The 25,749-nt window shown below is 40.6% G+C and overlaps 1 protein-coding gene across 1 annotated transcript in view; it reads left to right on the forward strand.

Moving 5' to 3' along the window:
* The window catches only part of CHST9 (carbohydrate sulfotransferase 9), a gene marked incomplete at its 3' end in the record, with an annotated part of 86,769 nt that overhangs the window by 47,914 nt on the left and 13,106 nt on the right, over window positions 1–25,749 (forward strand). The window contains exon 2 of the mRNA XM_082307320.1: window positions 19,762–19,799. Within this exon, the coding sequence (XP_082163446.1) occupies window positions 19,762–19,799 (38 nt within the window). The remainder of the gene's footprint in view (window positions 1–19,761; window positions 19,800–25,749) is intronic.

Here is a 25,749-nt window from a genome sequence, read left to right on the forward strand (position 1 = left end):
GAACTAGCACACTTGAGTGGGTTTAATGAATTGCGTGTGTTCCTGCTCCTTTGTGAATGCGTGTGTGGTGGTGGAGTTTCTGAGACCTGTCACTTAATATATACTGAAATGCATGTTTTATTTATGATGTATTAATTTTAACTATCCTAGCTTTTTTGTTTTATGAGCAGGGTTTCTGTAGAGTCCTAAGATCATTTTAATATGCTCAGAAGAAATTTCCACAGACACTGAACTGCAGAGCTTTATGTCTCATGAAAGTCTAAGAGTAGCATGTTTCTTGTCTACATTTATTAGCCTTAAGAAGGCACTGGATTTTTCTGTCATGATTGAGAAAATACTAAGGGGTGTTTTTTTCCCTCCCTGTAGTCTGCGTTTACAGTCCTTAGTGTTATATGTCGATTCTAAGATATTAGCCAATGTAGAATATGAACAGAGAGACAGCAATGTCAATGTGCTAAAACTTGAGAACAGGTACTAACAATAAAATTATACCTTTTTTGGACAGTAATTTGAAAGGTCAAATTGCAATTTAGAGCATCTTAGTATTCGTGTTTGTTGTTTTTAAGGAAGCAAAATTTCCTTAGGAGAGTTGAACTTACTTCAGTGCATTTTTATGTTGTCTGCATTTGAACAATTTGTCTCATTTGCCATGTCTTTTTTGTTTTATGAGCTGTTCTTTATCTTCTGTAAGAAATTGCTTACTGAAAAGCTGTATTTTAAGCCTTCAATTTAATGTTCCAGAGGACTATAGAAGTCCTTTTGACTAAAACCCCATTTTTTCAGTAATTTGTGAGCACACAGGCAAACTGCTTTTCTAGCTAACATCATTGATTATAATGGTGCAAAGACAGTGAGTGCAGCAAAGAAAATTAATGTGGTAAGGTTATTACTTCATTAGAAAAACTGGAAAATATAATTCATGCTCATTAAGTGTGGAGACAAAAAATATGTTTTCACGGAAGTGACATGCTCTTTAAATAAAAACTGCATAGCAGACAACAGTATTACTTAGTCATTGTTGGTCTTTTAAGAAATGATCTAGAACTGTTTCACAAACTGAAAGGTAATTGTCACTGTGAGATTCTCCACATTAAAAAGCCAAAGACAACATTTGAAAAAAATGGGAGAACTCCTGTTTACAGAAGAGCAATGAATAGTTTTGAAGTGGCATCCACAGATCTGATCACAGATCTGCAGTGTGTGTGTGTGATGTGTGTGTATACGCACACACACACACGCAGTTTTCTTCTGTATTAAGAACAGTTTGTGAATCTTCAGCTTTCGCCTTAATGAGTAGCAGTACAAAGCCAAGACATCACCAAAGCTGTCTTTTCTAGGATTTCTCTAATTTCACAAATTTAAAATGTTTGAGGGACAAAAAAAAAAAAAAAGGGATTTTTGCTTCTGGAGGTGTTTTTGTTTTCTAAGAGCTCATTTGTAAGCCAAGCTTCCCTACATACCTGTTTTCCACTTATATCTTTGGAGAAGATAACTGAGCAGATGAAGCTACATGCGCACCCTTTAGACATGTTTTCTCCAGCACGTGGGTGGGCTGTTTTGGGGAAGGAATGACTGATTTGAGGAGGACTTCAGTGTGGGCTGCGGGGTTTGTAGCAAGAGGCAAGGGTTGCAGGGCTGGTCCAGAGTTAATTCTCTCTTCTGCTTTTGCAGCACCACTCAGTGGCAGACAGCTCTTAGAAGCAACAGAAGTGTATCAGTTCATTGGATGTTGTGTAAAACAACCTGCCACGAAGCTGATTGTGCATCTTTCTTGAGTTATAGGAATATTCACGTTGACTTTGATGCCACCTAGGCAGGAAAGACTGAAGCATTTGGAGTCACGTTTCAATAAATAAGGCTGATTTTAAGCTAACACAGTGATTTCTTTTTTTTTTTTTTTTTTTTTTTAGATCGAGTTTGGTTGGCTATTTTGCTTTGTTTTCATTAAACAAACAAATAAACAAAAAACCCCAAAAGCCAAAAAAGATGTTTCAGATACTGAGAACCAAAACCGTGTGAGGCTTGGAAGTGGCTGTGAAAGTTATTTGGAGTTGGACTTTGTCACTAGGGGGCACTTAGTCACACAAAATTAGCCGTGTTTGGGTTGGGGTTTTTTGGTAAAAGCTTCTTTCTTTAAAATATCTTCTAAAAATATCTGACTTTTTTTTTTTTAATTATTGATTCAAGAGTATCCATGTGTAGCCATAAATATCTGCAAACACAGAAGAGTTTCAGGGCAGTGATCTGCAGTGAAACATTTCCTCTGGGACAGGGTATAAAGGGGGAAGGCTAAGGAAAGGCTACAGTGTACAGGATTTAGCGCAAAAACCACTCAGGCTAAAAATATACCAAAAGGCTGCTCAATTAGTATTAATTTAATTAATAAAACCTGAAGTGGAACAAATTATCATATTCAGCAGCAGGGGGGGAATAATCACAAACACAGATACATTTCTTGAGTATTAAAATCTCTCTGCTATGATTTTACAAATGCAAAAACTCCTGTTGTTGAAAACAAACAAAAACAGAGCCCTCATTTACACATACCAATCATGAAGCACCTAAGATACCAAGTGGAGTGCACTTTTATAAAAGGGTTTAAAATACTTGACACTTCATTGCATACCATCTCGATTCATTATGCTCCACTAGTTTGTTTTGCTGGACCCCACTGTTACCCCAGTGATCTGCTGATGGGATGCTTAAGGTTCACTGGCAGCCTGGCCACACACAGGGATATGGGCAGCTCCCAATACACCTGTAAAGCTGTCTTTGTGTTGAGAAATAATGCATTTTACCTACTGGCTGCATGGCTGTGAGAATTTGCTATGGGACCTCTTTTCTGTATACCCCTCTGATGGATAAACAGTCACAGTAGGCTGGAGAGTGAACTGAGGGGTGTCCCAAGCGGGTGGGGTTTGCTGTTATTTTTTTTTTCTGGTTGTTACTGCCAATCATAGAGAGTAAAGAAGGCACTCAGGGATGGTGTCTGCCCGGCCAGCTTAATGCTGAGGCATGCAGAATGCAAGTATTAGTTTACACATACTTTCAGCAAGCATGGCATGCAGTCATAGTGCGTCTGTTTGTCAGTGTTGTCCTCAGCTTCTGACCAAAGCTTGCCATAGAAGGCCTCGGTCCAGTGTTACTTGGGGGTTTTTTAGCTCTCTGGGCAGTCTGATGTGGTAGTTACCAAATTAATCAGCTGTAGTGAGAGGGTGGAGCCAGGGGTGAATATTGCAGGTGTGAACCTGAATGAGTCTGGAAATGGGAACGGATGGTAACTGCCAGACCACTGGTGACAGAACTTGGGAAGAAGAAGCAGTGACAAAGACCTAACATGCTGGAAGCATATATTTGGTTTTTTGCAGGTTTTTTTGGTTGGTTGGTTGGTTTTTTTTTTCAATCTGAATTGCCTCAGGTTAAGTCTTTGTTGGAAGCCTATTGAAGCTTGGAAATTTAAACAGTTTTGAAAACACAGGTTCAATTAGCCACATATCTAAGTGGGCATTTATATTTCCCTGCATCTCCTGCCTCACATGGAGGGAATGCTACTATGGTGCATTTTGGAAGACCTGCAGGTGGGATAATAAAATTGTAACAGCTTGCCATGATTTCCTATATCTTTTCTGTTTTAGAACCCTTGCTTATGACTAATGGACATGCATACCCACAGCTACAGCATTGCCTTTGCATTCATGGACTTGAGGCCAGGTCTGGCTCTCTGAGTGCCCTCTGCATGACTTTTGTACCTCCACAAATGAACATGGCAATATTTTCTATCCTGTAGGTCAGAGGGAAGCAGCATTAAAGTCCAGAGGTTTGTGCGTATGTGTACCCTCTAACAAAAAACAAGAGAATAGATTTCCTGTCAGTTCTCCATAGCTAAGGAATTTCAAACAATTCTCTTGGGCAGAACTAAGAATTTAAAATGCAAGTCAGACGTGATAATTTTGGATTATAGTAGCATCACTTAGGCTGGATGGCAGGTCAGGACAAACTTTTTCTGGGTCCCCATTCATGGCGCTGGCTATCTGCTATGGCTTATGGGAACTTTGTCCTTTATGGTGCAGTCTTATCTGTGCAGGCATCAAAGTCTGCCCTTCTGTAGTATGTGCCAGGTGCTCAAATGGCCTGTATAAGTGTTTCACTGCATGGATCATATTGCAGGACAAAGATTTACAAGCTGAAATTCTTTTTTTCTCTGTCTGTCATGAAGTTCACTGCAGTGTGGCTCCCACCACGTTTCCTGGAAAGATAAGGTAGACATGTGAATTCAGTCCCACTGAATGTTGTTAAGGGAAATTGAAAACACGATAAAATTACGCAAGAAATAAATATCTGCACATTTTGTAATATCATTCCCTCATGTAGCTTGCAACCTACAAGGGGAATAACACTTCTTGCTCTTGTAATCAAAAAGAAATAGATTAGAAATCAGTTATAATCAGAGTGGGTTTGACCAGCTTAATTATAAGACTGAGAATTTAAAAAATTGGAAAGTGAAGTTTTCTCTGTGTTTTTGCTGCTTAGGCATTTTAAGTGCAGCAGGTAGAGGGCAGTAGGTGCTAACATGCAGGATATCTTCTCCGTTGTACCAGTGCTGGGCAAATAACTTGGCTGGTCTTCAGCCGTGATTGTAGGTAACCTGATTTTACGTCGAAATAGACTGGGAGCACTCACACAATCTGTTAACACAACTCAGCAGTTGGAGTTGTAATATCTTAGACTGCTAAAAGTGGGCCTCCTGGTAGGATTTAAGAATCAGCAATGAAAATAGTGCAGGCTTTGACTTGGGGGTTCTCCATGCAGGTGAACTTTAAAGCTGACAGCTGATTTTGCCTGGCACAACTGAGATATTTAGTGTCTTGTGCAGATTTTGATTTTCACTTTTAAAATAAATGAAGTGATAAGCATTATTTGCCATGAAAATGAATCTCTAGAAGAAGAGATCATTTCCTTCTCTAGAAGGAGAAAAACCATAGGAGAACTACTATATGAACAAGGCTTAATTAAAATATAATTGTATTTAATCAATGCAGTATAATTAGAAATAGTGCTTAAGAGTTCATTTTAATGGCTGTTGGGCTATTTGTATTTTTTAAGTGAATAGCTGCTTTATGAACAAAAATCCAACACAGCTCAGTTCTCAAGGAGGCTCATTTGTTTTTCTCTAGTGATTTTTGTGCAGTTCCAAGGGAGCAAAACCAGAAAACCAGCAAATTAACAGGTGGTAAAAAAATTCCTGTAATACCTCCTAAACACTTGGCGTTTCCAGCCTGTGGCATGCAAGAATGGTCTGCTGCTAGCATGTGGCTTAGGGTACTGCAGGTCACTCCCTTGCTCTCAGTGCACTTTCTAGGTAACTTTGGAAGTCACTAAGGTCATTTTGTTTATTTTTCATTGCACACAGAGCCTAATACTTTTAATAATCACTGAGTCTGTTCTTCCTTTTCCTTGGAAATTTATCTAAGCACTGGTCAGTCTCCTGTGGTTGGAGGCATGTGTATGAGCTCAACAGGAAAGGTCAACAGCATCCTGTCTGACACCCTGGTAGGTAGGGCATCCCCCCAGAGCAGGAGGACATCACTATGCCCCTTCGGCAAAGGAGGGAGACGTGCCCTCCCATGTTCAAGGTCTCCCACATGTGCTCTAACAACAAAACTGTAGGATCAAAAAAGAGGATTGCTCTGAGACCTCCCTCTAGCATGATTCCTGAAAGCACAACAAGCAAAGGGAAAACATTTCATTTGTGACACCTGGAGGAGCTTAGGTATAAACAGGCTGCCTCAGTGCTCAGTGCTGCCAGGGTTTAGGGGTCCTTGGCATGACCAGAAGACAGCTTTTATGTGTGTAAAGAATCTGAGTGGTGGAAAAAAGCATAGTAAACACTTTGTGTGCCCAGGGGTCAAGAACCAAGAATGGTTTCACTAGTTGTCTGATGTACCCCCACTGTTCAGAGCAGTGCGAAATACAGAACACAGCTTTACTCTTCTCTCACCTGCCTGCCACCAGTGGGCCATGTCAGTAAGCTGTGGTGGACCTACCTATTGAGGGTGTCCAGCCTCTGAAGTATTTTAAACTGGGGCCTGTTTTTTTAGTGTCATGTTGCACATAGCAGCAGCAATACTGGATCAGGCCAGAGCTCCGTCTTGCTCAATATCCTAGCAGCAAAGTGAAACCTCCTCACGTGACTTTCCCAAACTCCAGCAGTTTGTGTTTCAGGGACTTCCTGCGCCAGAGGTAGTTTCTGTTTGCTTATCAACCCCCAAAGGATTTCCCGTCTCTCAGCTTGTTCAGTTGTCCCCTGAATCCATGTAAAGTTTTAGCAGCCGTAACATCCCCTGGCGAAGAGTTCCCGAGTTTCCTTTCCCAGTTGCGTGGAGAGCTGCTTCCTCATGTTTGTTTTGAACCTGCCATCTGCCTGCTTCATCTGATGCCCCCGGCCTTGTGCAGCGAACAGTTCTGATTCACCCCTCCCATGTCACTTATGATTTTACTGATCTCTATCATATCTCCTCTGGATCATTGCTTTGCCAGGTTTCGTAGCTGTTGCTCCTTGTAAGCCAGTCTATACTTCCAGTCCACCACCTTACCCACTTCTGTTCTTCTCCAGTTCTGCACATGAGTGGAAGGATCAGGGTTGCGTGTAATATTTAAGATGCGAATGTGTGTACATACAGGAACACAGTGGTTTCTTTTTGTTTTTCCTCTCATCTTCAATTTGCTTTCTCTAACTTGTGAGCACAGAGATGATGTTTACGCAGAAGGTTTTGCCACCCCAAGATCTTGTTCTGGAGTAACAATAAGCTCAGAACTTAGTTCAGACTCCACCACCTTTGAGTTTAAATTAGAGGTCTTTCCCCTAAAAGTTCCCTAGTATCACTTTGCATAAATGGCACTTCACATGTCATTTTATTACCAACTTACTCTTGTAAAAACTTCTTTAGCCTCCATCATTTCTACCCCAAATAAATTAAAATCAGCAGCAAACGTTGTTATCTCCCTGTTTGGTCCCTTTCTCAGGTGATTTTTAGAACATGTTGAAGAGCATGGGTCCTCAACATGAGGGAACAGGACTCCACTGGTGACTTTCTTCCACAGTGAGCATTGACTGTTCTCTCTCATATTCCTGTGCTCTGTTTCCTATCTTTTAAACATTTTCTTTTATAAATCCATGCAAAGGTGTTCCCTCTAATTCTGTGCCTGTTAAGTTTCCTTAAGAAATCTTGAGATAGACATGTGTCAAATACCTTTCGGAAAGCCAAATAGACTGTGTATCTGAGTATAAAAAAAAAAAAATGGAGTCCCATACAATGCAAGCCCTGAAAGAAAATAGCAGGCAGTCAAGAGACTTGTTATTGTTGCTCATCTGAACTATTCGGTCATTTGTTACAAATCTTGGTATTCTGGTGCCAATGGTTCAGTAGCAGCTGGGCAGATGAGGGCTCTGAGGATGTGGATTTACAGCAGGTTTATGCTGATCCATGTGTGAGCTTCCCCAGAAGGGGACTTCTTGCCCCCACTGTTGTTCCCAGCCACACATCTGTCTCCATCTGCACAGCTGATGTGGCTGATCTGAGCTGCTATGGTTGAAAATCAGCCTATTAAGCAAGATGAAAATTTTTAGCTGAATCAGGACTGTGATATGTCTTGACCACGCCATGCAGCTGTGCTAGTACAAGGGAGGAGGAGGAGGAGCATGTCACTATGCTGCAGCAAGAGCTGGGCTGTCCGTTTTTGCCAGACATTGAGCAGCTTAAGCCAATCATGAAACCAACCCCTAAGAAAAGTTATGTGTCTGTGGCTTGTCTAAAGTGATATTTTTAGCTAAGATTATTTGAGTGTCGAGTATGAGTAGGTGGTTGCATGATGCCATTTGTTTTCCAGCAAAGAAATAGGAGTCCATGTTGCATTAACAGAAATGGTCTGTTCTCAGAAACAAGAACTAAAAATTGAAGGATTTCTTTATGACTTATTTTCTTTGTGTCTGTGTGCCTTTCTCCTGTGATCTATAAGCCTAGCTTCCATTATTCTAGTGGGTTTGTTACTGTTTAACTTAAGTTTCATGCTATACAGTAGCAACCAGCAGTGTTTCCATTTTTTTTTTTTTTTTTTTCTGTGATGCTGGGAGCTAGTTATCTGTAATCCAAAGGACAAAAAGTGTTGTTGAAAGTAAGGACATTACTGATATGTTTGTATGAACAGAAGAAATTTGGAACTCTGAGCTGTTTGCAGCTCTGCTATTCCAGAGTCTCTGGCTGTACATCTAATTAACCATCCATTTAAAAATGCTGGCCACTCCTTTCACTCCCTGCCAGCAACATCAAGATGTAAAATTAATTTTCTGAAGATTTGTTTCTCATATACTTGCAATAATTGGACCTAGGCTTTATATAGTAAACAGTCCGAAGTACACAAATCACTTTAATTATAGCAATAGGTCAATATGTTAGTGTTGCCTAAAAGTTGGGGGGATGGATGCTCAATTATCACATTTTGTTTTTTAGATCCCTCAGAAGGCAGGAAATTTAGTCCTGTCAAATTGGGTTTTTTACTCTTCACTAATTATTTCAGTCATAGCAATTGGTGTGGCTTTAGTCCAAAATACCTTCTAATCTGAAGAGAATTTTTCCATATTTCCTTTGTGTTTCTTTTCACATTCTTTAATTAGATTTCACATAAAGAATTGTGTCCATTATAAATGAATACTAATAAAAGGCTAAATGGAAATACGCCTTTTCCCCTTAATCTGTGGAAATATGTAAAGACCTTGCCCCTGCGGTTAATAAGAAGCCAATAACAAGTTTTGTGGATAATCAGATACAATATTGACTGTGTTCCCCTGTCAGAAGAGAAATGTCTCATCCTGAGTGCTCAATTCAGTAGAAATTAGTAATTTACACATGAATAAATGCATCATATTATGACTGTGCCGGTTAGTACCTGCTGAGGCTAACTTGGTCAGTAATTCACACGCTGATTCATGTTAGGCATGCAGGATTATTTTTTAATGCCTGAAAAAAGAATACAGTTCACTGGGGAAGAGTAAACAAGGTGCGTTTTTTCAGTCAAAAAAAATATTTTGAATCATCTGGTGCTAAGGACTCTTTCAGAATTCCTTTTTCACCTTTGCAGAAGACACATTGATCTTACCCTCAGTTTGGGGTATCGTCATTGCTACCGGTATTAGTACTTACCCATTGTTTGCAAACAAGGACTGGGTAGACTTGTCTCTGAAATCAATCTGCCAGTAATGAACAGGGCTGCAACTTCAGCTGTAAAATTCTGCCTCCCCTTGTGCCTGGCGTGGTACATCCTACAGGAAGATTACTTAGCTTGTTGCCTGAAGGCTGCTGTGTAAATAGTAGTTGTGTGCTATATGGTCATGTTCTCCTCATAGGTCTCCGTAAAACTGCACCTGCACATTTTATGGATGCAAATTGTACCTAGGTACCAGCTTTTGGTAGGTACATATGGTCCTTTGCAGCAGCAGCAGTATATTTTGTGGGCAGAAAATGCTTGCGTGTACAAAACTTGCAGGTGTGGCATTAAAACCCATTTAACAATTTACCCTCTGTGCATGAAAAGGGTGCGCTGTACCCGAGAGTGTCTACTTAGGCTCTGCCCGAGTGATCAAATTGATACAGTGCATCATTTATGCTTTTGGTGTTGGGGTAGTTTGCAGTTTCTGGGTACTGGATACCACCTTATTGCTGTTATTTTCAGTCTCTGTTTAATTAAAAGGAAACATTTAACCATGTTTTCAGTGACATATGTGAATTCAGTTCTCATAATGATTTCTCCAGCTGAACTTGCTTCATCACCCCTGCTGCTTTCCACTTTTGAGCACTGCCAATATCCAAGTTGGCATAGCAAGGATGGCACGCAGAGGGAGGCACAATGGGCATTTCTAAAGTAAGTAAAAGGCTCCTGCCAAGGCAGAGTATGGTGCTGTTTGTGAGGCTTGGAGCATCAGGGGGTTTCACCTGCGGGAAAGGAGATGGCTGCAATTAGCCACAGTATGTACAATATACACTCCGTTGCTACTCGGCTAGCCAAAGTTAGCAGTAAGGCAGATTACAAGCTTGAGCTGCAGGTTTGGCTTTAAAGACATGAAGTATACAAGAATTTTTTTTTGCAAAAGCTTAAACGTGCCCTCATATAGTGCTGGTGAATCCTTTGCAGACTGGCCTACAGAGTTGATTTTGGATTTTTGGGGAGGTCATCTCATAAGATCTTGATTAAATAACTACTGTCAGTTCTCTCTTATATGAATTTTCTTTTACTTCTACCCATAAATTATTGTATGCTTTTTTTTTTCCCTAGTCAACTACCTTGTCAGTATGGAGGATACAGTTTGAATTTTCTGGTGTTTAAAGAACACGTTCAGAGAACATGACTAAAATGTTTTTATATGTCTATTGAACTTTTCTTGTTGAGGATTGCGTGTACATCATTATAGGCTCTTCTTTACAGAGATCCTTAAAATATCATCCATTTAGTACTGTTTTGGAAAAAAAAAAAAAAAACAACAACAACAAAAAACAAAACAAAACCAGTACTAAAGTTGTGTATGTAGAGAGACAGGTATAGATGTTTAGTATGCCTATAAACTCCCATCTTTACCCAAGAACCTTATTTCTTTATAACATTAAAAACTGAGTGTCCATAATCTTTTCTTAGAATGGAGAAACAGTGGAAAGAAGAGGTTTTACAGTGCTCTAAACATCAAAAATTGTCTCAAATTACAATAAGCAAATAAGTAGCCTTATTTGGTGATATAAACTCCTTTGGTAACATTTCAGTAATGTACTCATCAATGACAAACGTAAAACCTGTGCATTCTCTAATAATTCACATTCACATATTGGAAATCGACTACTTAGGTCAAATACTTTTGTCAAACTATCCAGATCCATTTGAGAACGAAATCTGTAGCAGTGGTTGAGCTTCCCACCCCCCTTCTCTCCCCAATTTCTTTTGAGTAGAACAAACCTTGAACCCTTGTGCATCTTGGATTCATATTATATTCTCAGTCATGGATGACCTTTTACAAATGACTTCCAATAACTACAGCTGAATTCAAGCACAAGAGTCGGTTGCGAAAGGTCATACTCTAGTTATACCAAACGTAGATAAATTTGTACTCCCTGCAGCAACTGATTGCTGTAGGTTTTTGTTTTGTATCTGACCAATCTTAATTCAGAGCCATGCATTAGGAAAGGCTATGTTCTAGCTTTGTTTCTCTTTGCCTTTCTCCTCCTAGTTTTCTTTCACTATAAAATTATCCCGGTTAGAGAATTTTTTGAGTTTTCCAGGTGTAAATGTTCTATTTCAAAGGGATCCTATTTCACCTTTTCCCTTTCCCCTCTGTTCTTTACTAGTGGATTAACTGCAGATTCTCGTGCATGTAACCTTCCTTGTAAACGTGAGTGGTGTCTTTCTGTGAGTAAGTGTCACATTCTTATTGGGGAATGTTTTATTTCCAAATGGAATAATTTCAGAGAAGTTATTTGAGGCCAGTGTACTAAGACCATGCCTTAGAGTGGCAAATTTACACCTTGAACAAAGAAACATAGCAGATTCAAGCAAGTACAGTTTATTTATGTAGGCATAACTTGGAATGAGTAGTAAGTTGAAAGAATATTTGATCTTATCACCACCGGTCACTTCCTGGACTTACGTTGTATAGACAATTCATCTCCTCCTTATTTCTGAAATACAGAAACTGTAGACTAAGGCTTCCCATGGAGACTTTGCTGTGGGACTCTACTTTGTAATTAGTGCCAAGGAGCTGGATTTTTCCACCTGTTTGGGCTTGCTGTGTGCTCACTTTGCACACCACTGCTTCTGATTCACACCAGAGAAGCTTTGTAGCTCAGCTGTTCGTGGTGCAGTTGTCCTAGCAGGTGAGTCAAAGTAGGGTTCTGTGGGCATAACCCTGTAGGAGCTTGTGTGCTGCTTCCCATTGGTACTGGCTCCTTCATCATCATATGCTGTTTCCAGGGTATTCTAATAAAGATTATATGGGGATAGTGTTCTTCAGAGCTGGATATCAACTCATCTTCACCACAAATGAAAGACCAACAGCTCACCTTCTTCAGGATATGCCAGATTGGGTGGTCATGACTCCATGTGGCTTTGCCATGGTTAGTCCTACTGCAAATTTCAACTGCAGTCACATTCCTTGTCTGGGTTGGGGCAACCATATGTTCTTAATATGGACAGAAACCAAGCAGGAACCAAAACCAAAGCCAAACTACTGCAATGTCTCAGCCCTACTGTGAGTGCAGTGCAAAGCTTCAGCTGCCTAAGACCATAACAGGGTATATTAAAGAGACAGCTGTATGTCCATGGCTTTATTTCTGTGTGGGGTCTGAGCACGTAAATTCAAGCTCCAGTTGCTCTCCATGGTCTTTTCCATCATGACAGCTCTTACCATGCTGTTCTTAGAGTAAATGCCAGATAGTTTTACTTCAGCAGAAAAAAATCAGGATCAACCATCCCTCATTTAACACATACTAAGAACCTTGATATAGGAAACTGCAACGGATGGGTGGAAACAGCTTCTTTTGTGTCATAGCCCAGAAACCTGTTTTGTGGAAGACAACTGCATAAGCAATTGAGCTCAACACTGGAGCGTAGTCAAAAAGGCATTTTAACAGATTACGTGACCTATTCTCTAGACGGTCGTAGTATGAAGCACCATACATAACTAGCAACATGAAAGTGGAGGCTGGTGGTCCATGTGATTTCAAATGAAAAAGCAATGGCCCTTTCAGTGTGAGAACTGAGGCAGTTTCTACCTTATGATTTGGATCATATTGTGATAGAGTTTGAGGAAATGAATCTGCTAGGCCATCATTAACTGATCTTTGACTGCCTAATTGCAGATTAGTAGGAATCCACAATTTGCTCCATTCAGTTCCTTAAGAGAGCAGGAATTTGAAAAAGTCGTGAAGTAGTTGGATAAAAGGAAAAAGCATTTCAAAGCAGTTGCATAGTGAGCTGTAAAACAAGATTGAAACAAACTATTCTTGTCGTTGGATACAGGACGAATGCCAAATAGGCATTGAAAATATACACGATGTTCAGCTGGAAACCATCCAAGCCATGATACCAATATTGTGTTGATGTTGAAACCAACTATGCTGTCTGGCATGTTTCCATTATCTCAAGTCTTCCATCCTTAAAGGAAAAAGGTGACAAATTTTTGCTTTCCCTCTTCCCAGATACATAAAGCACAACCTTTTAGAAGAAAACTGGCAAACAAGCCTGCCCACTAATTCTGTTAGTGGGCATCCAGGCAATTCAGTCTCATTTGAAAATATTTATCAGTGCTGATGAGGTAGAGGGCAGGTAAAACTTCAGATTTTTAATTAACTTATATTCTAACATCTCCTTGCCGTAAGTACAGTTACACAATGTTAGCCAATGCAGGATTTGGTCCAGGAATGGATTTGAGTTACAACCTCCTCTCCTTTTTATGCCTAACAGAATTAATGAATGAGGGCCCTCAGTCCTATTAAGACTAATGTTTCTTTGTCAGTCCAATTTTTTTTTTTCCTTTGGGGTTTCTTCTTGTTATGACTTTGTTAGGTGGAAACTGAATGGTGTATGTTAATCAACACAAGGCATTTGGCTACTTGAGCTTTCGTAAATGTTTAGTTTCCCAGAGTCCTTTGAACCTCCCGGGGAACAGTTCTGCATCCTTATTAGAGACTGACAATTAAAGGTCTGTTTTCATATCAAAAGTAATCATGAAAAATTAGCTAGGGAAACCTTGGAATGCTGTGAGAGTTTCAGTGTTTTGAGATGGCCAACTTTCCTTCATTTGCTTCAATCAATATCAACTTGGGTTTCTTTTTATGTTTCCTACTGCCAGGGCAACTTAGGAGTTGGCATTGTGACAACTGAGAAGGATTATGCAATGCCATGAAGATATGATTAATACATTTTAGGCCACTGTAATCATATTCAGTTGCATAATTATCACAAGACGTGCAAAAGTAAGCTAAACTAGGTTTTGAAAGCAATTTTATAAATGAGCAGTTTCAGTTTTCTGGATTCCTTCTGAGAAGGAAGAGGAAAATGCTATGTACATCTGCAGGAGCTGTGTTGCTGTTGTGGTTTAACCCCAGCTGGGAACTAAGCACCACACAGCCTCTGGCTCACTCCCCACCCCCGATGGGATGGAGGCGAGAATCAGAAGAGTAAAAGTGAGAAAACTCGTGGGTTGAGATAAAGACAGTTTAATAGGTAAAGCAAAAGCTGCGCATGCAAGCAAAGCAAAACAAGGAATTCATTCACTACTTCCCACCGGCAGGCAGGTGTTCAGCCATCTCCAGGAAAGCAGGGCTCCATGAGGCATAACGGGTACTTGGGAAGACAAATGCCATCACTCCAAACATCCCCCCCTTCCTTCTTCTTCCCCCAGCTTTATATGCTGAGCATGATGTCATATGGTGTGGAATATCCCCTTGGTCAGTTGGGGTCAGCTGTCCCAGCTCTGTCCCCTCCCAGATTCTTGTGCACCCCCAGACTGCTCGCTTGGGGGTGGGGGTGGGGGTGGGGGAGGTGGTGAGAAGCAGAAAAGGCATTGACTCTGTGTAAGCACTGCTCAGCAATAACTAAAACATCCCTGTGTTATCAACACTGTTTCCAGCACAAATCCAAAACATAGGCCCATACTAGCTACTGTGAGGAAAATTAACTCTATCCCAGCCAAAACCAGCATAGTTGCCTACAGATTTCGGAGATTCTGCAGATAATTTATAGGAAATGTATAGTTCTATCCTAAATATTTTAATTTTTGTGTGCCAAGTTACAGGCTTTCACAGAAGATAATCTGTTAGTGTCACACCTTCTCAGTTATAAGTCTGAAAAACAAAGCTGAGTGTTTCGTCCTCAGGCTCTGGTACTCTGGGAAACTGCTGCAGAAGTGTGTCACAAACGAGTGCTTTGGTTTTCTTTCACTTCTCAGAATCTGCTCTGGTAGTTTAGAAGACCAGTAATGAAAGTGGGGTGGATCATAACCAAATAGGTCGCATATGTGTTTATTTAGGTCTACAAAAATAAAGTAAAATCCGAAGCTGTTAGTGTTTCTGTCATGAACTGGAAAAACAAAATTAAACTGATGTTAGAATATCAAATTCCCTCTTCAAAACTGATTTCCTAGTAGTGCCGTTCCCACTTGCAGCTAAGTGAACATGCCTATTTCAGACTATGCATATGGCTGTTTCAGAGCAAGGCTGAGGGTCCCCTTTGCCCCCTGAGATTCTCCTCACTTTTCTCGGTCTGCTTGGAAACCCTCACTTGGGAACAGGGAGACAGATCCAGAATTTCTGTTCGTCCCCTGCCTTGCTGCCGTGCCACAAATATTAGCAGGATTATCTGAAGACTTAAGGAAACAAACTTTTTATTCCAAAGCCTTCATTTTATTGATGTTGATGATGGTTGCTTGAAGTATAAATTAGGATTTGATTTTTAGGAGGAAAAAAAAAAAATCTTTTGTTGCTAGGACTTGTAGCAGTCACGTCACATAAATTGGCAGATCTGTGTATTTAAGGGATTTTACAGTCTAAATGCAGTAGTAGTCTTTTGCCTTTTGAAATTAAACCTTTTTTTTGTCATTTGCTACATACTTAGGGAACAAACATGCTGTCAAAATCCTTAATGTATCCAACTATTTGAACATAAGAAACAACATCAAGCTGTTATTTGTTCTGTTGGAGTGTACTCATATTTCCAATCTGAATCTTTTATACCTGGTGATCTTAATTATATTTGAGCTGGAAGTAGTTTAACATTAAAAGGAATTACAGCAGATTAATCTGTAAACCTGCACAAATATCACATTCCTTTGTATGGAGGTAAGCAGGGCATAGTGTGCATAATTACGTGTTGTTCTCTGTGTAGGTTGTGCATGTAAGGCTGAGGAGTCAGTGTTGCAGTTCCTCGTGAGAGCATCAATTATGGCATGCTCACTCTTGTGTCTTGCAGTGGTCAGTTACATTAGAAAACATACATTATTCCTCTCAGTAAGGTAATCTTCCTTATAATAAGAACAAGCAAGCAAAAAAAATTGAAAAACCCAACTTGCCCTGGAAGCAGGAATTAGTATACTAATTGGTGTATGAAATACAGAGAAATCTTGTAAAGAATGTTTGCTGTAATTTTTTTTTTTTTCTAAAGTGATATTGCTTGAGGTCAATCCAAGAAGGCCATTTATCTCAACCATCCAAAATGACATAAAGGTATTGGTTTATACTTTTTGCATCTGGAGAGACAAAAGAAAATCACTAGAACTGAATTGGGGGAGGTCTGTTTCTCCAGTCCCGATACAAAAACATTGTTGGAATCCAGTTGCACCAGTTTAGCCTCAGTTAGAGCAGCAGGAGAGCAGAGCCTCAGCAAATAAGAATCGTAGTTTCTACTGGTAAATACATCTTTTGACTCAAAGTATCAGTGAAGTGTAGTTGTCGAGGACTAAGGCCTTTTGATTTGCTTGTGTTTTCAAGGCTGGTCAGATGGCACTATTGAGCCCATTTAGGAACAGTTTGCCAGATGCCAGGTAGAAAAAAGGAAGTTTTGGGAGAAATGTAGGAGAAGAACAAGCCATTCACATGCAGTCTGAGTTGCAGAAGATGTGTCTCTTGGACTATACCAGCTACCTGCTGGTCAGTGTCCATATAAATTTCCAGATGGCAGGTTAAATTTCCCACTTAGTTTGGTGTTCATGCATCCATTCATCTTGCATAAGCCGCTACCTTATTGCAGTGGCTCTGGAAAAAACTGTTGTAAATTTTGAATTTAGCATGTGTATGTCTACCAGTAATGAAACTTCTGCAAGTCTCAAGAATTACTTGCATTTCATGAGACTAATGTGGGTGTTGCCTGTGGGACTGGCTGATGTGTTCTGACAGTTCTGGTTTTATCAGTGTCCCATTGCCTCCTGTCCTTTGAATTTGGAGCGTGCTCTTTAGTGGTGCTTCTTGAATCCCTCTAGCGAATGCTTGATGGTGACCCCAAGTGATCACAAGGCACCTAAACGGAAACATCCTTCTTGAAATTGAGGGTGCCATAAATAAAACACAGATTGGTGACTAGTCACTGTAAGAGAATTCTGGGGATTTAAAAAAAAAAAAAAAAGGCAGGACAAACAAAATTCTGGTTACTTTCCGTGATGAAGCCTTCTAGTGCCCTGCTGTTAGCCATCAGCTGGAAACTGAACCCCCTTTCAGCACTGCAGGTGTTGTCACAGCGAAACATTCTTGTGCCTTTTAAAATCCTTTCTCTTTTTAAGCTGAATTCTGGAGGGACATTTTTGTTTGATAGTTTCTGTTTTAGAAAGAATTTCTCTTTTTAACTTAATGATAATCTATTAGCAGTGAGGAAGAGGGAAATAAGAGACTATTCTATTCAGGCTAAGCAAGAAGGTGGCGTTTCATGTGTTCATGTTTTTTCACTGCTTTTTGTAGCTTTTCTGCTTAAAACAGAAGTACAGTACACACTGGGACTTCGTAAGCTTCCCCATATAATGTTGCCAGTGTATTTCCACCCTGATTTGCAGCATGCCTGTTACTACAGACCTTGGCCTTTTCTGAGCACAACTGCTGACTATGCCAAATTCACATAGTTGTTCTGTGATGAGGACAAGGATCATCTAGCGAATAAATGGAGAACACAGTATTCAATTTGCTGGTGACCTTGAATTTGATCTCTCTTCTACCCTAAACAGCCTAGTCAATCTCTGTCCTGTTTAACCCATGTCATCATTACTGCTATATCATACAGACACTTCTGCAACTGCCTTTTCCTTGATACTATAGTATTTAAATTGCCAAAAGAACGAACTAAGAGTGAACAAGGAAAGAGCTACCATAAATTCTTCTTCACCTTTTCCTTAGCAGTGTCAGAAATGGCCACAAAGGTCTTTCCCAGTCTGTTCATTTTTATATTTGTCCGAGGTAGAAACCACAAGTTTGATTGATAATGCAATTGGCATCTCGAGGCATCACTGGAAATACAATGGCATGAAAGGCTACTCTGGTGGAGCGCACTTTTCCCCCTGGGCTGACTTTAGAAACTCATTGATGTCACTTCCTTCCTCAGTCAGCAAGTGAATTTTCACTAATTCTCAAGACCAGCTGTCCATGCTGTCAACAGAAAGTTATTAAAATTCCTTTAAAGTGAATCAAAATAGCCTAAAAACAAATGTACTGGGAAACAGGAAAGCATCAGTATTCAAAGTCCACAAACCTTTGAGCAAAATAGTGTTGATCTAACCAGAGATTTCAAACACTCTGCTTTCCTAGCAACTTGTATATCATTAGAGAATGCTAAAAACACATACTCTTTTAATCTTCTATTACCAACGATCTATTTGGTTAAAATATTAGTTACAAGAATAAATTCTATTTCTCCCAAAGATGAACTCAGTGAACAAGGGAATACATTTTGAGAAGTCTCCCCTAAATGATAGTTGGGTTTTTTTAGCCAAAAAAGCATAATTTTTATATTTAGCAAATAAAAACATAACACAAGCGTACAGGAAATAATTATCATGAGACAATCTTATAATATAGCCTAAAGTTATTATCTGAATTATCTAAAATGCTTTCCTTGAGAAGAGGAGTATTCTAAGGGACAAGTAGGGAAGATCATTTTTCTTTAGTCAATAGAGTCTTAAACTGTATTTTAACACTTCAAATTTAAAATTTTTACCTCATTTTAAAAATTCTATCTTGTGCCACACATACCAGTACAAAAAACTTCTGTTGAAATGGAGTATCATTTCCAGTGCTGGACGAGGCAGCCACCCGTGCTAGGCAGAAACAGGCTCCCTGACAGTTAATAGTGATACTGACAGGTTGTAAAGTGTCCTATCATTATTACTTAAAAAAAAAAAAACACCACTCTGAGTACATGTAGCCTAGCTGGATAGGTAAGTGTGAAATTCCTGACTCCCCCCAATACATGTGGATGGTCTCCAGTAGCAAAGGGAGGGTAATTGATACCAGCTGCCCTTTTGACAACTAGTGCATGGGAACAGTAAATGAGGCAAAATTACTGTTCCTTTTGATCTGAAAGGAAAGAATAGGTGTGAGGTATCATTGCTGCTAGGGTCCCAGATGGCTGTAGAAAAGCAATGTTCTGTCTAGGCTTTGTTCATGTCTTTAGGAGCACAGTGAAGGACACTGCAGAAGGCCAGAATAAGGAAGCAAGACCATAATTCAACTTGCCACTTTGTGGACATTATCAGGATAGAGTTTCTCCCTTGAGCCAGCTGGTGCCTAACCTCAGTCTTGACACAGGCACGTAATTTTATTTTAGGGTAATGGCAGAAGCTGCTTTTCTCCTGTAGTGGTCAGATCCTGAGCTGGATGCTGCCTGTCTCTCAGGCAGGCATGTATACATGCAGCAGTACATCTCACAACATTAAGATGCTTCATAGCACATATTTGAAATTTGCTGTCTTCGCTTTGAATGTTGTAATTCCTTGTGGGGTTCCAGGTTTGCAAGATTGGCTATCTATCTCAATCTTCTTTTTATCACATCTTGATTAAGAGAGGCTTGTGTTCTTTTACTCTAGGTGGATTTCCATTTTGAAGTTTCAAGTCATTTGTACATGTTAAGTTCTATTTCTTAATTATAAAGTTTGATTTTTTTTTTTTGCTGAATTCACTGTTTCTTGTTCTGTATGTACATGATCATATTCATTAAAGTATGTACAAACTAATTATTTTCTTTCTCTTTCAGAGTCTGGAGAAAAATTGCAACAACAGATAATTAATCAGGTATTTTGACACTTTCATACTTCTTGTTACTTAATTTTTCATGTAGAAGAATTGTAGCAATTACAAAGAGAAGAATTTCACATGACAGGCTAATATTAACTATATAAGTACATTAAGGACCACATATCAGAGAACTGCCTGGCTCTGCATATGTGTCGAATTCACAAGAGTAGCCATCATTTTTATTTAAACCTAAAATTTGCCATTTAAGCAATTTAGTTCATCTACTTCTCAATGTGTTGATGGTGAAGACAAAGCCTAGAGGCAATTTGTTCATTGGTATCAAATTTTGTAGCACAGAATTATGCTTTTTTTTAAAAAAAAAAAAGTAGTATTTCTTCTGTTTGCTAGTATTCCTTTTAAAAAACAGAAAGCTATCGATATGAAATACCTGCACAGCACGTGTAAGTGGTGTCTTTCAGTGTTGTTTAGGTTTTCATTTCTGCCATGAATTTTCACTGAGGCTTCACTAAACTGTGACATTACTTGTGCAGGCGTTTTCTGTCTTTATTACTATATCAATTAGGAGTAATTATTTAGAAAAAAAACTTTATATATTGCAATTTAGAATTTCAGTCTCAGGAAAAGGATAGAGGAACTATACTGAAAAAACATTTCCCCTAACCAGAAAGAGAGGAGGAAACCCAGAGTTTGCTTTCCTAAATCACATTCTCTTCTGGATTTAAACGGTCTGACTCGTATAGAAGAGTTGTGTTGCTTCTCATTCTCAGCTTCTTGTCCTCTTACTGAGGCTGTTAACCAGATGGCTTATAAATGGGTATCTGTATTGTTTGTGAGATTTATTTTGAAATGTCACTTAAAAAGCAGTCATTAAAATGTTTGTAGTCCAGCAATTACCCTCCCTTAAGTAGTCTTCCGTCCAAGCTATAAATTGAGACATTGGCATTATAACATCACTGTTATCTGTGAATTGATCATCTAGACGGAGGACTAACCCGCCAGGTGACTGAACACCTAAGGCAGCCTGGTTTGGGTCTAACAGCATTTCCCCTGCAGTGGCAGAGCCCAGGACAGGTGTCACTGTGTCACTTCCAGTGGCCTGAGCTGGCACTGCTCCTGACCGAGTAAGCTTATGCAGGTCTGGAAGCTTATGGGAAGCCTGGTCCTGAGACACCAAATAAGAGCCAGGGGTTTTTTTCCCCATCAGAGTTGTTACAACCTTCCTGTTATCTTGAGTAATTGATGGGTGAACATATTTAGCCCAGAATATGGCATTACATAAGCAAAGGAAAATCGTCACTTTTTCTAAATAAGTGTAGAAACGTTTTGAAACTTAATGGAAGTTCTGTGCTTTGACTGAGAGTTTATATCCTAAAACAAGCCTAATTAACTTTTAAAAACAAAACTGCATTTGAAAATTAGCCTGAAATGTCTTGCAAAATCACTTCTGGGAGTCCTTATTGGCCAGAAGAGGGGGCAGTTGTATTTTTAAAACACAACTTGAGGCTACATTGACAGGGCTGTGAATGGCTGATCGGAGACCTAATTCTGCACACTTTCTGTGTGACAAAATCAGCTCTGTGGATGACATTGCTCTTTTCTGAGGAAGAGCATATTGTGATAAAAAGGACATTTGTCACAGTTGCAAAAGGTGGATTAGGTAACCCTACTTTGTGTGTCCAGTCTTGGTCTTTTCCTGCATGCCACTGCCTTGCCCTCCTCGAACTGCTCACCTGCTCTGTATCTCTGCAGTTAAGAACATCTAATTTTGCAGGAAAATTGCGTTGTCTTGATATGTGGAATGTGTATCTAAATAAAGCTGTAAAAAGTTCAATTGGGGACAAATGGTAGACACTCACTTTTAAATGGATACCAGTGAAGCTGGTGATGGCCCATTCCACACTGACTTCCTTTGGACTTCCAAGAAATGGAAGAATGTGTCAAATTAGAAATCAATTTCATTTTCAAGTCTATAATTTAGGGCACAGTTGCAGAGGCACTGCATACTTGATTTGTAGTAATATTACTTCAATAAAAAGATTTGAACTGGGGTTGACCCTAATGGAATATCTCCCATAGAAGGATTCTGTTTATTTTCAATACTGAACTTGAAATTTTATATGCGCGATAAGATACTTGTCTGGCTTAAGATCCTGTAGTCCCCTTTAAGTCAGTGCAACAACACTGAGTTAAACTGGCTGCCAGAAATTTAAGTGAGGGAGAAGTGGCTCTGCAGAAGATGAACGATGTTACAACTTGACAAGAGCAGGAGTGCAAAAGGGCAAAGAGCAGGAAATGTCTTGTTGAGAGGTGACTGAAACAGAGAGGGGATGGGGAAATGATAAGGCTGATGTCTTGGTGATCTCCTGCTAGGTAAACCCCTCACTATCTGTGGGGATCTGGGACTTCTCACATCTTGAAGACTACTATTGTTTCTGTGTGGTTCGCAGCTCTTTCTAAAGCCTAAGCAAAGTTTGGTGAAATATGACATAGGTAAAACACCAAGGTAGTATCTGTTTCCAAAAACCCTTGACTACAGTTAGCATCTTCACTGGCTCTTGTTTCCTTTGATCATAAGGCATTTGCTGGTTTTCCTTGAGCACCTTTTTTGTCATTTTTGTGTATAGGTATGCATGTTCATTAACAGCAGCAGTCATCTACCACTCTGCCTGAGCAGAGACATCCAGAAATGGTGTGCACTCTGCTTTTCAATACCTGTTTTTAACTACCTTTGCAACTTCAGGGTAAATCCTGGCACCGATGTACAGCCTGATTAGCTGTAGACTATTAACTACTGCCAAGGGAAATGCAAGGAAACAAGAACAAACCTTGTGCTTCTAACTGTGTAACAGTCTTGGCTAAAAAAGCACATTACAGATGGCCAGTCAAAATATGTCTGAAGGCAATCCTTTATGTTTCATCCTTACCACTCAGATTTGTCTGTGTTGTGGTCTTAATGTATACTCCTACATGTGGTTTTGCCCAGTGCCTCTCAGAAGCTCTGAAGGACTAATAAGAATATGCGTACTTGCATTTAGAAGCTGAAGTTGTTTGAACAGTCTTAACTGTGTTTAACTTTTGGGTTAAAATCCCAGCTGTGTTTGAGCTCAGACTTGAGCCTGTCCCTTCTGCAGTGAAGCTGCAGGTTGGGTGAGGAGGCTGGTGAAAGTGCTCCACAATATCTGTCCCACTGTTGTGTCCCTGAGGAGCTCTTTTCTCAAGGCAAACTCTCTTGCAGTGGCATATCCATCTCTTAGTCTTTTATCATCTCTGTCAGGGAGCATTTCCCTTTCTGCACATGGGGTTGGGGAAACAGTAACACAGAAAGGACTGTGATGAAGCAATGTACTTGCTAGAGCTAGGCTTGGACCAGGGGTAACTACAGCTCTGATGTACTTCATCCTCTCACATGACCTAGCTAGGAAAAGTTCAGTCCATGTATGCCAGCTTCCAAGTGCTGCTACTTTGAGGTTATCTAATAGGTATGTCCCTTGCTCCTGTTTTCCCAGTTTGGGGTCATATTCCTCAGTGTTACTTACTTTATTCCCCCAAGATTAGGAGTTTGAAAATCTTCAAGAGAGCTAATGCATTTAGCCCATTTAACAAACTGAACTATTATTTCACTTTCATGTGCTTCATAGAATCACATAATGGTTGAGGTTGGAAGGCACCTCTGGAGATCATTTAGTCTAACCCCCTTATTCAAAGCAGGGTCAGCTAGAGCAGGTTGCTCAGGATCACATCCAGATGGATTTTGAGTACCTTCAAGAATGGAGACTCCACAGCCTCTAGGCAACCTGTGCCAGTGCTCGATACTCACATAGTATAAAAGTATTTTCTTATATTTAGATGGAATTCCTTGTGTTTCAGTTAGTGCCTACTGCCTCTTGTCCTGTCACTGGACACCACTGAGGAGTCTGGCTCCATCTTCTTTACTCCCCCTCCCTCCCCCATCAGGTATTTATATACATTGATAATATCCCCCTGAGCCTTCTCTTCTCCAGGCTGAACAGTACCAGCTCTCTTGGCCACTGCTTGTATGTCAGATGCTCCTATCCCTTGAACATCTTTGTGACCCTTCACTGGACTCACTCCAGTATGTCTATGTCCATGTCCATTCATACACTGAACTCATTCCAGTATGTCCATGTCTCCTGTACTGGGAAGCCCAGAACTGGACACAGCACTCCTGGTGTGTCTCACCAGGGCTGAGCAAAGGTGAAGGATCACCTCTCCTGATCTGCTGGAAGTGCTCTGCCTAATGCAGCCCAGGAAGCTGTTGGCTATTTTTGCCATGAGGGCACATTGCTGGCTCACAGTCAGCTTGTTCTCCAGGACCCACAGGTCCTTTCCTACGAAGTTGCTTTCCAGCTGTTCAGCCCCCAGCCTGTACTGGTGCGTGGGATTGTTCTTCCCCAGATGCAGGACTTTGCATTCCCCTTTGTCATCAAGTTCCAATTTACCCATTTCTCAAGTCTGTTGAGGTCCCTCTGAATGGCAGCATAACCCTCTAGTGTACCTGCCACTCCTCCCAGTTTTGTATGTCTGCAGACTTTGAGAGGGTATGCTCTGCCCCATCATCCAGGTCAGTAATGAAGATGTGAAACAGTTTTGGACCCACCATCGACCCTGGGGCACTAGTGACTGGCCTCCAGCTGGATTTTGTGCACAACCATTTGAGCCTAAGCAGTTCAGCCAGTTTTCAGTCCAACTCACTGAACACTTATCTCGTCTGTACTTCATGAGGACTTTTTGGGAGCCAGTGCCAAAAGCCTTACTAAATTTGAGATAAACAACATTCAGTACTCTCCCCTCACCCGCTGAGTCAGTCATCTCATCGTACAGGGCTATCAGACTGGTCAGGCATGATTTCCCCTTCATAAATCGGCACGAAGTCCAGCTGGAGGCCAGTCACCAGTGGAGTACCCCAGGGGTCACAGCTGAATAAAATACTGTTTAACTTCTTCATTGCATACCAGGATGATGGGACAGAGTGTACCCTCAGCAAGTTGTCAGAGGATACAAAACTGCGAGGAGTAGTTGAGACACCAGATGGGTTGGTGTGCCACCATTCAGAGGGACCTCAACAGGGTGAAGAAATGGACAAACAGGCACCACATGAAGTTCAGCAAAGTGAAATGCACCTGGGGAGGAATAATCCCCTGCTCTGTCATGCTTCCAGGAATTGAGGTGAAGCTGACCAGCCTGTAGTTTCCTCGATGCTCCTACTAGCCCTGCTTGAAGACAGGAGTGACATTTGCTTTCTTCCAGTCCTCAGGAACCTTCCCCCATCACCACGACCTTTCAAAGATAATCAAGAATAGGCTTACAGTGACATCCTCCAGCTCCCTCAGCACTCATGGGTGCATCCCATCAGGTCCTATGGACTTGTTTATGTCCAGTTTGTTTAAGTATTCCCTAACCTGATTCTCTTCCACCAGAGGAAGTCTTCCTTGCTCCAGACTTTCCCACAGGTCTCAGGGGCATGGGATTGCTGAAGGCCAGTCTTACTAGTGAAGAGCAAGGCAGTGAAAGCATCAAGTATCTCAGCCTTTTCCATGTCATCTGTCACCAGGTTCCTACTCCATTCAGCAGTGGTCCCACATTTTCCCTAGTCTTCCTTTTGCTGTGGATAGACCTGTGGAAGCCTTTTTTGTTGCCTTTCACATCCCTCCCAGGTGGGTTTTGGCTTTCCTAACCCCATTCCTGCATGATCAGACAGTGTCTCTGTATTCCCCCAAGTCATCTGTCCCAGCTTCCACCTCTGGTATGCTTCCTTTTTATGTTTAATTTTTTTCAGAAGCTCCTTTTTCACACATGCAGACCCCTGCTACCTTTGCTTTGATTTCTGCCTCATGGGGATGAACCATTCTTGAGTTTGGAGGAGGTGATCCTTGAACTTCACCCAGATGTCCTGGACCCTTCTCCTCTCCAGGGCCGTATGCCAGTTTCCTCTAAGCAGGTCCCTGAACACCCTGAAGTCTGCTCT

The sequence above is a fragment of the Platalea leucorodia genome (assembly GCF_965183815.1).
Source record: "Platalea leucorodia genome assembly, chromosome: 1".
NCBI classification, from domain to species: domain Eukaryota; kingdom Metazoa; phylum Chordata; class Aves; order Pelecaniformes; family Threskiornithidae; genus Platalea; species Platalea leucorodia.